The 15,397-nt window shown below is 34.3% G+C and overlaps 1 protein-coding gene across 1 annotated transcript; it reads right to left on the bottom strand.

The window, feature by feature from the left end:
* Positions 1 to 3,012: 3,012 nt before the first annotated feature.
* Positions 3,013 to 14,163, bottom strand: UBE2W (ubiquitin-conjugating enzyme E2W (putative)). The gene is made up of 5 exons (XM_009995575.1): positions 14,069 to 14,163; positions 10,765 to 10,867; positions 8,237 to 8,392; positions 7,037 to 7,112; positions 3,013 to 4,171 (listed from the first exon to the last, which is right to left on the bottom strand). Exons 1-5 carry the CDS (start codon positions 14,107 to 14,109, stop codon positions 4,158 to 4,160), a joined length of 390 nt encoding a protein of 129 aa, XP_009993877.1. The 5' UTR covers positions 14,110 to 14,163; the 3' UTR covers positions 3,013 to 4,157.
* Positions 14,164 to 15,397: the final 1,234 nt, after the last annotated feature.

Consider the following 15,397-nt stretch of genomic DNA (forward strand, 5'->3'; position numbering starts at 1 on the left):
AAACACTGCTTTAAAAAGTACCAAAAATCTGGAGAAAAAAATACAGCAAGTGAACAGAATATCTTGCATTACTATTATCAGTAAAATGAAATAAAAGTACTCTGAATTATATTTTATTACAGTAAAAGAAGGCTCATCAATATTTCTGCTCTTCCAATTAGCGTTATTTTAAAGCCTGATGGTTTGGAAAGTTGGTAGAGGTCCTGGAAACAACAGGCCAGCAAGTACCTGCAAACAAACCAAAAAGTAACTGGCTTTAAAATAAATTTCATTCAAATCTAATTTTTTTGAATGATCAGGATTTGAGTGCGCACACACAACATAATGCTGAATTGCTTTACCAGAGGAGGTAACAACTATGCGGCCTCCCCTCAACAAAGCTAGAAATTATGTAGCTGCAGTATTGCAAAGTTTTTAGTATCAACAGGACACCTTTTAAGAAACCTGAGAGCCAGAAGTGGTTTCCCTCTGTTTTTTTAAAACATCATTCATTTTAATACATTTACATATACAAAAAATAATAATCCCAATAAGAGGATTATTATATTTCAGCCTTTCTTGACAGACATTTGTTTAATCTATTCTTTCAACTTTGATTACTGACATGGGAACTTTATGGTTTCCTTAGACCATACCTGCAAGACTTTAGACAACGACCTATATTTTGTCAGACTTTCAAATAAATAACTAAAAATCAAACATCCATCACAGCATATGAGGTATTAATTAAATCAAACTAATTTTTTCATCAAAACAGGTTTTTTAGGTACCAAATGCCTTTTTCTGAAACAGAAGCCATCATCTCTTGAATAAAAAAAACTGCACAAAACTGAAAGCAACTATTGATATGAGGCAACAGAAGGTTCTGTCCTGACATAAGCTAAAAAAGTAACAGAAACTCTCTTCCTACAGCTCCAAGCAAGCAAAAATCCTCGATCTGAAACTCTTCATTCAAAACTTGAAAGAACTATGACAAGGAACTATTTGGTCATCTACGAGAAACGAAAGCACTACATCTTGGTGGTTTTTTTGTTTTGTGAGTTATTTTTTTAAAATAACCTACTTCCTTCAGGTGTTACAACAGATAACCTGAAGAAATGAGGAAACACGTCACTATTATACAAATTCCTTCCTTGATATCCATTACAGCATTCTGAAGAGTTACTGATAGCTTTGTCTCAAGAGTAGCTGCATGTAAGGAACAGTGCTTCTGCACTCCACCATGAAAAGGTCCACACATTTCCATTCAAGGGTAGTAATCTATTTTAAAACAAGAATTTATTGTGTTATAGTATAAAGACACTAAACACAAAATAAAATGTTTAACAACATGAACATTGACACAAAATCAAAGCAAGAAAATTTCAAGCCAATTCTGTCACCATTTCATCTGAGAAATTCCAAATGAAAGTTACATACACACAGTCATCCTACAGAAAGGATGGCACCATCTTAATCTGATTCAAGCCCTATTTCAGGACATCGTGTTGTAAGAACAGCTGCAGTATTTTGAGGGCTTGAGTGGTATATAGGCTTTGCCTTTGCCCTCTCTATATAAGGTGAACTTACCCACAGATCTACAAGAAAACCAATGGAGGCATTTCTACTGTAAACTAAAAGACCTGAGGTACATTCTCCTCTAATCTACCTTGCATTTTTTATCTAAATATATTATAGAGGGGGTTATTAAAGAGCAGCATAAATTTGGTTATTTAACTTCATTGTAGTCCATGTGATTGCACAGGTCAATAAAATGTATAATGCTCTGCACTACAATGTACATCTTCACCAAAATACACACAGTATGTAATAAAGCTTCTCTGAAACCATGTATTGTAGTATGGCAAGCCTCCATATGAAAAGCTACATGAATCTGAGAAGATGTACTTGAACCATTTCTTCGGAGACATTACCTTGTGTCACAATAAGGTCTCTTTCCTGTGGACTGTTTGATAGGAACCATTATGTAAACCATTCATACATGGATTTTTCAAAGACGTGTCAATCCTTTCAATCAATAGAGCAGTATTTGAATATACAGACTAAGTATCATCAGACTGTTGCTCTTTCTTATGAACCATTTCCAAAAATAAGCAGTTCGATTAACTCACAACAATAACAGTTTGCTAAACAAAAACTTAGGAGCAGAACTATTTCATTTGCTTAAAATTATTATTTTTGGCTCTTAAAATAAATTCAATTCTATGTCTTAAAGGCTCATTGTGAAAGTATATACACACATCAAATTTATATCCAAAGCTAAATTTTACCATTGAGTTTTAAAGGCCAAGAGATATTTTCAGTACAGTAGAAAAAATAGCAGTTCCTGAAGTATTGTAGCCTCACTTCACTGGCAATATCCTTAGTTCAGTTGCTGCACATACTTCTCTGAAGCAAATCCACCTGAACTCTACCCACCCTGAGTTAAACATCTATACTATTTTAAAAATGTTTTAAACATTAGGTAACAGAGAAGTATGTACAAGACTATAAAACTTGTCAGTTATCATACAGCAGTAGGAAAAAAAATATCTGTACTTTCAGCCTTTTTTTTTGTTAATGTAGTTATTAATTTGGAGGGAGGATGTGGGGTTTTTTTTCTATTTATTTGCTTTATGTTTTTTTCTGCTTTTGTTTGGTTTTGAATCAATTAGCTTCTTATTTTAGACATTAATGCATTGATCACGTCCATTTTTTTCTGAGTGCAGCAATAAGGCAACAATTAAAAAAAGTTATAGAAATTTGCATTTCTGTAAAGGTATTAAGTTTATAAAAGTGCTTCCTAAAAAGACAACCTAATTGCAGTATCAAAATATTAGTGGTGAGAACAACTACCTATTATTTCAATAAATGTTGCTCCACTAAAAAATGTCAATCTGATTTCAGGCTTCCCCCCCCCCCCCTTTTTTTAAGTAAAAGCCTGGGAAAAAATGGTATGGTTGCATGTGACAAGCAAGTTAAGAAAATATACTTTAGTCTAAACTTAAATAAGAAGGTCCACACCTTTTTGTCAAAACATTAAGCCTCTGTCAAAAATGTATTTTTTTTTTCTTTTTATAGTACAGGATTAAAAGACAAAATGATGCTTACAAGATAAAGAAATAATTTACATGAAAATATCTTCTGACAAAGCTTTTCAATCAAAATATTGTTTTGTAACATTCAAACATGACATACAACAACAAAAGAAACAGTGGATGCAAACAAAAAATGTTATATGGATTGCTTTCAAACACATAAATAAATGAAATATTGGTGTAGGCAGTAGGGCTCATGCTGATGGCTAGCAGGAAATAACAGTGTGCAATCTATTTGGAAAAAGCTCTAAGTAAAAATTACAAGCCCAATTACGGACTGCAGCAAGTTCAGTTATATCACTGCCATCCTTTATCTCCAAAATAAATTCTTGATTAAATCACTCATACCCTAAATTACTCATACCTTTGCTTCAGAGATATGAATAACTATATACAAAAAGTAGTTTTATTTCACCATAGGGATAACATTGTACCTCTCTGCCAATGTCATTTGAAAAACCTTCCATGTCAACACAATTTGACAGCAGATAAACAATAAATATGCAATGATCTTATTACAGTCCTTCAGTTAAGCATGTTAAGTCATGCTGCTAGTTTTGTGATCACAGTGCATAGAATCCAAATATAAAAGAATGGGGTGGCTTTTAAGGTAATAGTCGATCCCTTGCTTACAAACCAAACATATCCAAAATTTTCAGAAGTTCTGTCGTGCACCAATCTTTTTTTTTTTGTGGCAGGAGCAAAACCTTTCCCTGGTACAATGTCCATTGCCGGCAATGGCTGCACCAAAACCGTCAAGGAGCTCAAGTGTTATTGCACAATATATGAAGACCTCGAATTCTTCCAAAAGCTTAAAATAAAAATAATGGAATTATTCTGACATTTCTGGACACCTGCATTAATACTGTATGACTAATAAAAGCATGTCAGTTGCATGGACTGAGCCAGCGATCAACATGCGCCCAGAATGCACACTAGTAAAAATGCAGTCAAAGGAAGTAGTCTTCATTGTCTATAGGTCACTTCCAGTCAAAGGTTAAAGTTCAAAGACTGAATGATCAAAGTGCTCATTTTCTCAGTAGGACTATCTTCTGCTACGAGGATCACAAAACGGTGGCATCAACATGTGTCATCTTTAAAATAAAAGAAGAGCATTTATGGAAAACATATAAACATTGTAAGTCCAAATTAGCAAGGTGCTGTACGCAGGCACAATTCCTAGTTTAGGCAGTAAAGTGCAGGGAAAACACAGTGGTTCAGTAATTCTGAGGTGTTGTTCAATCATGACCCAGAAAAAATGATGGTAATATAAAACATAAAACTTCTAAAATACACACACACCCACAAACATGTTAGTATTAGCAAATATTCCATTAAAAGGACAGTAAGTTCCACTTTCCATATAAAGTCACTCATTAGGAAAACGAAAGACCAAACACGCTTAACACCTTTTCCCCTTAAGGTATAGCAGGTCCACATCAGTTATCAAAATGAGAAATCCTTTTATAAGTATACAGCAGTAAGAACAAGCAAAGTGGGATTCTCCTGATGCATTCTCAACCCTTTATACTTATATAAAGCTATGTAAATTAAATTCTCAAGAATCAACATGAGCTATAGCTGACAGAAGTATGCAGAAGTAATAAGTGACTACTGTAATCCTAAAATCTTAAACGTGGAAGTAATTTATTTGTGTTTAATTTTAGACACTGTGATTGGAGAGAACATACTACAAAAATAAGTGCATTCTGTGCCAATCTTTTCTGCATTATATTCAATGTTAAAGTAAATATTTGTCTGTGAAAGACATCTCTTTTAAACTCTCTTTTCTTTTAAACACCTGGATCTGCAGTATATTTGTATCTGGTAACAGTAAATATTAAGCTTGTTAACAGAAAGCAAATTTACTGTCTGATAATTTTTAATGCACTTACTTGTAACCTTGCACAGATAGAACGCACAATATTTTAACTGTTTACAGACAGTATGTATAAAGTAGAAGTGAACAATTCTATATTCTTACTGGAAAACATTGTCATCAACATTATTACATGTAGAAAAACCTCTTCTTCATAGGCCGTAAAGAACAAAAAAGTGCACGAGTGAAAAAGATTAGACAGGGATGTGAGAGAGATAGAAAGGGTATTTAAACCATGTACTAAAAGTTTAGGCCAAATACCACAGAAAACATTTTATAATTAAAAAAAAACCAAACCCCAAAGCAGTAGGGAAGTAATGGTTGAAAACAAACAACACTGTTCTTTTTTTTCCCCCCAGAAATTTACTTCCTGGCAACACCAAAGCCAGGCAACAGCTTTATGAAACCAATTTCAGCCTGGATACCCAAGAGAACTGTATCTGGAAGATCCTTATGTGTTTAACACAGCATGATCAACCCTCAAGACTGAAATTCAGCCTGGAATTCAATGTACAGTTGAAGCAGACACTGGGTAGGGCAGACAATCAGAAATATTTGTAGTTATCAAAGATCAGGAGCTTTGAAATAGGGCTGCAAAAATTACCAATAAAAAGAAAGCTAAACTAGAAATGGAGAAGCACCAACCACATTGCAAGAGTGTGAAAACAGAAAAGGAAGAGAAACTGACTACTGAATAATCTGGTGAAGATGAAAAACCCAGCCTGTAAGCAATAGGATTATTATTCTGGGGGTCAATTTTAACAACAACATCATGTACAGGCACAAAATAATCAGTCCAAAGTTCCATTAATACGTCTTAATCTGATGACATAAAGCACTCCTCTTACTGTAACTGAAGTTTTAGAGATACTATTAAGACTAGTATGAGAAAAAAGGTTCCACTGTTACATTACCACATATAAAAAACCCCATGATACTCAGTAAGTATCATGGAATTCTCAAGTTTTTATTGCTAAGGTATCCACAGGCCTTTAAGAATCTAGGGGTGAAGGCCTTGGCATTTGCATCCCCAGTCATTAACTCCTACTGTCTCGAAACACCAAGTCTCACTTCACATAGAGGACAGAACATGTCAAGGAGCAGGGAGGTAGTGAAAAACAGAGGATGTATTATGATGAGGCCTTCAGTGAAACACAGCAACAGGATCAACTCCTCCTGCACCACCCTAATATACAGTACTACCTGCTCTTAACACATCACTTCCCAAAATACACGGGCTTCTAATAACCACCAATTGTACAGCATTTCCTAAGGAAGCAAAGCAAGTATCAGCCAACAAGAAAGGAGAAAAGCATAGCTCATTTCTACCCCCTCCTTTCTTTTCTCACCACTAGAGTGGATAAGCCAAGTTCCAACTTCCCAGCTCTGGGAAGAAGATGACAAATGTTGAGGCAGAAGAAAGAAACCACACAGTACAAAAATCAGTACACAAAGAAAAAAAACAACCTTACAAACCACAAAACAACACAACACTGTAGTACTTTTTAGTACACTGTAGTAGCAATTTCAGCATGGGTTTGTTTTGATTTTTTAAATCATGTATATGTAGAATGACACTACTAAATCATTGACTATTAGTTCTTAAGAGCCTTTGATTCAGCTAACATTGGAAATTCTGATTAACAGTGGAAATCTATGAAAACACACAGTTGTGTACAAACATCGGCATCTTGTAATTGCCAAAGAAGTTCTTAAAACATTACCCATAACAACAACAAAAAAATCCTGGGTTTAGAGCAAAACCTAACTTCATTACAGACCTTCCTCAACCCCAAACTTAAGACTTGCCATGGACTAATACAGTCTACAAGAACTTTCCTTCAAATTCAATCCCACAATTTAAAACATACAAATCTGTGCTGTTATCTTTCTATGAGGAATTACTAAAACTTCATATAAAAAAATCACAACAGAGTATCTCAGAAACAGGATGTTAATAACTTTTGAAGCTTTAAAAAGTGTTTAAGGCTTTGAATGCATTTACCCTAATTTCCTGTATTTTAATTGCCTCCAGCCTGAAATAAAACTTCAAAATTCCTGGTCCTAGTTAAATACTTACCATGATACCACCATTTTGTTTTCTTTGGATTCTTGTTACATGTTCTTACATAAAATGAGTTATCTGGAGGTCGCCTCTGCAATAGAAGAAAAGACCTACAAATAATCAAACAATCCTCATATTGTAATACACGAGCTATTTAATACACTTATGAAAGGCTACCACATGAATGCAGTGAAAATAAAGTAACAGGTACGGCTAGACCTTTGTCAAGAAAAATCTCTTAAGGATCCAAGTAACAATTCTTACTGGAGATACTCCAAGCAACAAATTAATGAAAAACAACAAATGGCTTGAAGATAGATAGGGAGGAATAAGTAAGAAGAAAGAAAACAACCCACAATAAAGGAGCAGTCATTGTTAAAAAAAATAAAAATCCTTTGCAGTTTGGAGTCTAACTCTGATATATTAGATCCAATTCACATCTGTAAGTCTCAGCTTGGACAGGGTGAAAAAAAGAACTTAAAAATCTGTATCTGATCAATACTTCATATTCTTCAGCTTTCTTCATGTGTCATCATTATTATAAACCAAAGTCATAGGATACAGTACAAAGCCATTTCACAGGTAGTAGGCCATACACAAGAGTAGGACTGCCTAGAATGTGACATAAATAGGCACATTTGGTTAGCACAGATGTGCAAGCTCTGGTAACTTCCACAGACGTTCCCCAGTAAAAGAAATGTTCAAGAGGAAAAGGGTAGTTTCTTTACAATGAAGGCCTAAGGTATCAGTGCAAATAGTCATGTATGATAAAAAAAAAAACCCAACAGCTTTGCACCATTTACTTTCCTGAAATGAAAATTATCAAGATCACTAAAACAGTACAGCTGCAAAGCCTTACAAACATCTGAACTTAAGACATTTCAACAGTAATTTTGCACCGCCTTTAAACACATAATCTATTACAAAGAATTGTCCTAAAGCATGACTGAAATTCACAGTTAGTACAACTAGAAGGGTTCCGTTCACTCCTCTTTTCCAATAATGATATATAAGCAGGTTACCATGAAAACAGTTACAAAGTACTTACAGCACTGTTTATTTTGCAGCTCAAGTTTAGTATTTTTGCAGAAACAGAAATATAGACATAGGAGTTTTGCCTATTTTAAAATCTGATAAATTAAAATCTCACTTGGCATAATGGAAAACTTTTCACTTTTACTTATTCTACTCCAACAATGCTAAAAAACCCCATACCTTTTCTTTGCAGCTGGAAAGCATACTAATAATGCTAAGACAAACAGACTGCACTGAGAGAGCTGGAGACCAGTCTTCTGTTAGAATCGATAAACAGATATGACCATTGCTATAAACATGAGGATGAACAGGAATATTATCTCCAGTAAACATGACCTAATAAAAAACAAAACAATAAAAAAACAGAATTGTAATTTATTGTCTACATTTTATATGAGACTGTATTGCTTTTGGGAAAACAATAATACCCTATTAAGGAAGTGGTTCTTCATTTCCACTTATGCCAAATATTACACTTTAACTTTAGGTTACGTTGGTTTTAGAAGCTATTAATTGAAATGTAAAATAAAACAATGGAAACCTTAGTAGCTCTGGGAAGATTATGTTAAATAAATGGTTAAACGCAGGATTTTTTTCTGAGAACACAGCATAGAAAAATGCAAAGGTAGAACTGTAGAGGCATCAAACTAAACTTTTTATATCTTGCAGCCTCAGACTTCTATATCCTAAGGAATGCAGTTGCGTAGCCAAAATACTGTAATTCAAAGATTTCATAAAGCACATTATACACAAGGAAACACAAGATTCACAAATGAATATTTCTGTATTCCTGGACACAACAGAAATTAAGATCTGGACAACTCATCCAAGTTCCAGCATAAAGAGTAAAATGTATCAATGTTATTAACTCTGAAATAAAGGACTTGTAAAACCAAAGTATGTTACCATACAGGAAATTCTTTTAGTTTGTTATTTTATATGGAATTTGGTTTTATTTTACATAGACAAATATGGAACAAAAGCATTTAGAACCTTAACTCCTCTCTCTTAAAAGATACTACAGACAAAAAAATAAGTTAGAAAAGCAATCTCAACAACTATTGTTCTTACATCAGTTTTTTGGCAGATAGGTGGCTCAGGACCAATGGAAGTGGAGTAAAACTGAAACCTTTGTAGCAGTATTACCTTCCAGATCTCCTTATCCAACATAGCCACCATCATCTTTTATGCAATGACATAATAAATCTCTACCACTCATAACCATAATATCCGGAAGCCTCCTAAGTACTTCTCAAGTTATACAGATATATGTATGTGTAAAAACATGTATCCATGTACACAACACACCCACCTCATCACTGACTATAAGAAGGAAGAAACACCTCCATCATTTAGGAAGCTGAAATTAGAGAGCTTCACCTATCTGCCAAGGCAGCAGAAAAACTGGATGCAGAATGTTCTTTCACAGGTCATTTAACTGACACTTCTTAAGGACTTAAGGAGCATAACTTCATAATCCAGTAATGTATTTCAATTCTAACTAATGTCTTGCTTTTATAGGAGAAGAAAACAAACAGAACTAGGCATACTAGGTAAGTAAAAGCATGCACACTATGACAGGCATACATATAAAGGCAGAAAACAACCAAGTGTTAAGCAGCAGAAGTGCAAACTGACAATTCACAGTAAGTGGATTTGCAGGAGAGAATTATGACCCAGAGGTTTATAATATAGAATGCATTTACTGCACAGCAGCATTTTCATAATGAAAATTCTAGCCACCTAAAATAAACAAGTAAACAGAACTTAAATTCTTAATTGCTAAAATTCAGTGTACATGTACAGATTTGAGTTGCTGATTTACCAAAAACTGCAGTCCTGATACACAGGCTGAGTAATGAGTAAAATAACACCTACTTGGAACCAAATGGAAAGGGCTACTCTCCTGGGGGTCACCCATGAGTTCACTGCAAACCTGATGGGGTACAGGAGTGCAGGTGGCCAGTTTGTTCCTTAAATTCTAAGACTGAAAAGTCAGCATTTTAATCATGGTACCTAAAAATACATAACATTTATGGTTTAAGTGCCTTTCATAGCTCCATGTTTCAGTTTCAACACCGATGAGAAAAGCATCAGAGATCACTCTTAGAAGTTTGAGCTAAAACACATAGGACAGGAACCTAGACACTCTTGCTTTTCTTCCCTTTTTACAAGGGCAGGGTTGATAGCCAAACACTAGTCTTACTAGTCTTATCAGCCACGTTTTTTAACACTCCCCTCAGGTAATGGAGGGATGGATGTACAGAGCTCATTTTGCAGCCTGGTAGTACTGCTGTCCTTTCAGTTCTTTACATTGCCATGAAAACAATACCGTATCTCACACCTCAATTGTATCACTACATGTTCAGGCCTTTCATAGAGAGGTCATGTATCTATGAGAATTCCTACCATAAGGACAATATTTACCCAGATGTATTAACAATGGCAGCAGGGAAGATGGAAGAGGCTTAAAAACCAACAAGAAAAAAAAGAAGTTAGAAGTAAAAAGACAGATTAAGCAGTTTGTTGTGTGCCAGCACTATACCTCACCTCTGAGTTATTTTAAAAGCAAATGGATCTGCACAATGTGTTTAATACAAATTTAAGTAAACTTTACATTAGGGTATGTGGATGATACTAATATTCATCATGTATCATGCAGCCATAACCTAAAGGTAGTATTAAGCAAGTAGTAAAAAAGCAATTACCTGAGGTGAATCAAAAGGATACCGACTACTGAACTTAAATAGAAGCTGAAATTTTTCCCCTTCATATAGTGTTCCTGGAGCACCTTCCATGTCTACAATCCACCTAAGGAATGGGGAAAAAACTGTTAGTACTGTGGACTGAAAAATTATAATTTTACCCCTAGAACACAGGACTAATCAAATCAATTACCAATTACCGATAGATCTCCTAAACTCTGTCTTAATATCATAACTGTAATAAAAGTGATTAACACATCAAATCTCCATTTGAAAGAAACAAGCTTGGTATTTTAAATACAACCATTGACATAGTGCTCTAAATTATACAAGTAAATGTAACTTGAACTCAACACAGAACCATCAGTTCCCAGTAAAATGGCTGTTAATGTGAGACAGCAAAGCTGAGACAAAATGCCTCCTTCAAGTCTATTCCTACACCAAAACAGGCTTGGAAGGAAACAAGCTAGTACACGTTCTCTTTCATGTTGTTCTGTCAAGGAACTAATCGATACAGATTATTGAAATTAAATCTGTATTCAAGGGGGAAGGGAAATGCTCCTTTTGCACTTACACCTGTGAAAAAATCAGACATTAAATGGTATATAACCTGGCATGTAACAGAAATAAAAGTGAAAAGGTTAGTAGCAAAAAAAAGGAAAAAGTCACAGACAATCATTAAAAACCAAACAAAAAAGGATGCTTTGCAACTGTAATAAATATAAGACCTTGACACACCACAGTATTCTTTTTCTTCTGCTTCTTCTACCATGATAACATGGAAGTATCTGACAGGTGGAGCTGAGGGGGTTGGGGTTTCTGGTGTAGGTTTTTTGTTGATGGTGGTTTTGGGTTGGGTTGTTTGGGTTATTTTTAATCCAGTAAAAAATAGATGCTTTGCATATTGTTCAACACATACAGCAACACTCCACTAACTTCTGTCATTCTGGAGTCCTGTTGTTGATCACTTAATAACATACTTAGCAGCACCATTTCCCCATTTTGGTCTTTCACCCCTGATTGAATTTTACACATTTGAGCAAAACAATAAGGTAAAGATTAAGCAAGAAACTACAAAAATGCTCAGATAAGATATATATTAGACTCAAGGCAGGTAAGATTTTTCAGAACAGCAAAGTCAACATCTCCTACAGCTGGCAGTCTAATGATCCTCTTCCCAACCTCTCCATCCTCTCATCATATACGTTCTCCCTATGTATTTAAGCTGTGCATACTTTTTATCTTCCCCTCTACTATTCTCAAAAATTAAAGAAAAAATAAGAGAAAAATTGCTTCTCTACTGAATTGCTAGCTGTCACACCCTTTAGGAGGAATACATCTTCAACAGTAGAATGTTGCTGGCTGTACTCATGTTCCATATTTCAATTTTGTGAAGACTACTTCAATTTAATCCATCCGCATTCCAGACAACTTACCTCTTATGCCTTCTACTTTTACATTTATACACATGCTGCAGCAATACTTCTCAGCTTTATTAGTCCTTGTGATCCAGAACCTTCACTTTGAAGTTCAGAAAACAGTTTAATTTATTAAGTAGAAGATAACTCTGCCTGGACATTACTCCTTTTATGGTCAAAGAATCACTAGAACCCATCTTTCCTGTGTGCTTTATGGCTTAGGCATCTCAAATTTCTAATCCTAGTGTATTTAAAATAGATGATTGCTTAACATTTTAAATGACCCAGTTACATCATGGCATCCAATTATTTTATTCAACATCTTTCAAAACCAAGCTAGTATCACTATACAAATCTTTACTGCACCAGTTTGAACTCCAACTTCATTAATGAACTCAGAATATGTTACTTTGCATCAAAAACCCTCAAAGAGAAAAAATATTATGCTACTTTTGACATGAAGTTTCTTAAACAGTGACAATTCCAACATCTAGCATGAGAGTAAACAGGAAGATTTTATATGTAAGGTATTGAAAGATATAAAGACTGCACATAGCAGAAAAAAAGAGGTCATTCTCTGGGAACAGAGGCATCCTAAGAAAAATGGAAAACCACAAACAGAAAAAAGTCAACTTCATTTTCGTTTTCTATCTCCTTATCTGCTGTCATCTTTTACTTAATAGCTGGCTTTTGTTTAAATAAAGTTAAAAATACTTGCAATATTAATGAGTCCTTTCCTCAGAAAATGTAGGTATTTGCTTCCCAAGGAAAACCCAAATTAAAGCAAGAAATACAAGGTGTAGAGTTCAGTAGTTGTTTATTATTATTATCATCATCATCATATCATCATCATTATTATTTGTACCAAATTCTGAAAAGCCGTAATTCAATTTGGTTTAGTCACAATTCAATGCCATATTTGGCATAATTCAAAAGCCATAATTCAATTTAGTCACATTCACCTGCATGAACTATCACAAAACCCAGAAAAATTTAAAAAGCAGTAGCAGTTTTTAACTCAGTATACACAAGGCCCAGAAAAAACTTGTGTAACATGGGCTGAGTGCCACCACCAAAAACAGAGATGTGAAGCAACATCAGAAGACAGCTCCACATTGTTTTTAAATTGACCCATCAATCAACAATATAGTCCAGAAAATTGAAGCCTGAAAATTCGTACTTTTTATATATGTTTGTATTTGTTAAGAACTTTTTAACACTTCTCTAAAATTAAAACTAAGAAAAGTAACTAAAAAAACACCAACACAGTCTAAATCTTTTGAGTTTCAGTCAATTAAGAAAAATAGTTTAAATATCAGGAACAATACCTGTCCATTTCAATGGACTGAACAGAGAATGTTTAACCATGTTTCTATTCCATTTTGCTATTCACAGAAAAAACTAGAGCAGAGAGGAAAACTCAAGGAAGTGTATTTAGACAACCCTGTCCTTTAAGAAGTTTCCTCCACTTGCTTTAGAGAATAATGCTAATGAAAATTAACAGCTACAAAATATACTTCCCACAAATCATGTCAAAACTCTAAATCAAGTATTTCATTATTTCAATAAATTGAGGTGTTTTAGGGGTTAGTAGCTATGAGAGATTGTCAAATTGTTTTACTCTAAAATATGCAGAAGCTTTTACCAACTGACAGTAAAACACCTAATAAAAATTTAATTAATTCACTATCCAGTTCCTGAGAGAGTCCAGCAGGTTGCTGCAATATACTTACTAGGTAAAACAATGTTTCACTCCCTAGACCAAAATAAAAAATGCAGAATGTAACTTGAAATAAGTGGCGAAAGTGGAATGCAGAGGACTTTTCACTACTTATATCTTACAGCTTCATAGCCAAAAAAAAATTTAAAAAAATAGGATATATACTCACTGTGTAATAGAATTTTGAACACTCTTTTCATTTAGAGTCATTCCTGGAGGTGGATCATTTTGCAATGCCAATAGTTCTTTTTGTAATCGTTTCTATAAAGAAATTGCATAGAACATTAAAAGTATTGAAGTTCAACAATAAACCTGCATTCTAAAGTACATTTCAGCAATTCCTGAAAAGTAAAAGCAATTTAATTTGAAAATTTAAATACAAAGTGAAACTGAAAAGTGAGAAAGAGGGAAGACTCCCCTCCTAGAAATTAAACTTACTATTTTTTGTAAAATGCAACAGTACTTAAATTTGCAACACTGCTACATGAAGAACTGTTGCATTACGAAATACACAGAGGTATCCGGCATTTTGTTGTATTACAGAAACAACAACCAGAGCTCTATACCTGGCAGTGAACATTTTATACTCCCCCAACAGCAATAGATTTACAATTAATTCTCCAAGGTTTAAACAGCACAGCTTTTCCTCCTCTAAGTAATTTAAGACACTTCTATCTGGAATCTGTGCAAGACTTTGCCTTGTTCTCAGTCATCCCAGAGGACAGAACACAAAACTAAAACAATGCTATGTGACTTGTAGAACACAAGCTATTTTAACTTTTTAGTAATTGCAGCTTAGATACCTACACAATTGTAGTATTTATACAAGTGTTACACCAATAGCTCAGGTAATTTTTACCTACTTTGACAGGGATAAATCTGTAGCTGCAACCAGCCACTTTTATATCCACTACCAAAACTTTTTCTTGCAGTCTATGGAGCAAGGGAAACACAACCTTTGTGAAGTGCTATCACGGGCATGGGTTTCAGTGTATTTTCTCTGTATAAACACTTATGCAATGTTTTGTCATTTCCATGCCATCTAGATAACAGGAAGTTCAAGGCTTTCTCATTTCTTACTCTCCTTTTTCCTGCCAACAATTTTAATGTTTACCACCTACCAGCCCATTTCCATCATCCTACTTTCATAACTGTCAACATTAATATTCAAAATGACCTTATGTAAGATTTAAGTCTGACCTAGTATTCCAGAGGAATACACACATATGGCTAGGGGTTAGAATCTAATTTTTATTCAACGTATAATTTTTTTAAACGCAGGTTTCTCACACATTTGTAGAAGTTTCTTACTAATTTTCCAAATAACTTTTCTGATGCTCATTAAAACTAAAAAAAAAATCCACAGGGGAAAAAGTGTTTGTTTGTCAACATAGAAGTGATTCAGTATCTCATTAAAACGTTTGGAATAGAACTACAATAAATTCAGACACACATCTCCTATGCATTTACAATCTACATAACGTTGTCTCTGGTCAAG

This window comes from Chaetura pelagica, unplaced genomic scaffold (genome assembly GCF_000747805.2).
Source record: "Chaetura pelagica isolate M959 unplaced genomic scaffold, ChaPel_1.0 scaffold83, whole genome shotgun sequence".
NCBI lineage: Eukaryota > Metazoa > Chordata > Aves > Apodiformes > Apodidae > Chaetura > Chaetura pelagica.